The sequence below is a fragment of the Suricata suricatta genome, chromosome 1, assembly GCF_006229205.1.
Source record: "Suricata suricatta isolate VVHF042 chromosome 1, meerkat_22Aug2017_6uvM2_HiC, whole genome shotgun sequence".
In the NCBI taxonomy this organism is placed as follows: domain Eukaryota; kingdom Metazoa; phylum Chordata; class Mammalia; order Carnivora; family Herpestidae; genus Suricata; species Suricata suricatta.
Genome location: NC_043700.1, coordinates 67,562,358 through 67,563,068, shown reverse-complemented (window position 1 = coordinate 67,563,068; position 711 = coordinate 67,562,358). Strand labels below are relative to the sequence as shown.

Sequence of the window (711 nt, the reverse complement as noted above, 5' to 3'; positions counted from 1 at the left end):
TGAAATATTCCTTTGGGGAGGCTGAAAATTGGTTTAATAAATGACACCTCAGCCTAAAAGACAAAGCAAATGTCTTACTTTCCTGACTGAAGTAAACACTACGGAATTTTGGCAAATGGCTCTTGCATTGAATACTGATCTTTATAGAAACATTTTAGGGAACATCAAACAAGTTTTGCTGTATTTAAAAAAAAAACCAAATTGTAGGGGCAACAACAACAACAACAAAAATCCAAACAAAATAAAGCTGAAAAGTAGATTCTAGCAGGCAGTGATATTTTACAACTATTTTTGTTCAACTCCATACAAATTACTTCATTCCTAATGTAACAAAACTCTATTACATATATCCAATTATTATTGGAAATCAAATATCCCAAATGAAAAAAAGAATCTCCCTTTCCCTTGGCTAATTTCTAGCCTGGGGGAATGAAAATGGTAACTGTTTCGAGGGGTTCACTCCTTCCCTACCTTTGTCAGCACACCCTTTTGGTTTCTCAGTCTGCTCCATTCTCAACTTCCACATGTGGAGTCCTGGAGGTATATCCAAATTTTCATCCGGACCCATGTTCATTTTGTGGCCTTTATATAAAATACAGCAGTTGAGGTTGTAAAACGGGGGGGGTAATATAAATGTTTGTGTTGCTATGTTTTGCCTCATAAAACACATAATGTGCAAACCAAAAATGCTAGCAGATGTCTGCTATGGGT

The 711-nt window shown here is 36.0% G+C and overlaps 1 protein-coding gene across 1 annotated transcript in view; it reads right to left on the bottom strand.

Annotated features, from left to right (window-relative positions):
- ASIC5 (acid sensing ion channel subunit family member 5) overlaps nucleotides 1-511 on the bottom strand; it is a 31,944-nt gene extending 31,433 nt beyond the window's left edge. Inside the window, exon 1 of the mRNA XM_029951990.1 lies at nucleotides 472-511. Within this exon, the coding sequence (XP_029807850.1) occupies nucleotides 472-511 (40 nt within the window). The remainder of the gene's footprint in view (nucleotides 1-471) is intronic.
- Nucleotides 512-711: the final 200 nt, after the last annotated feature.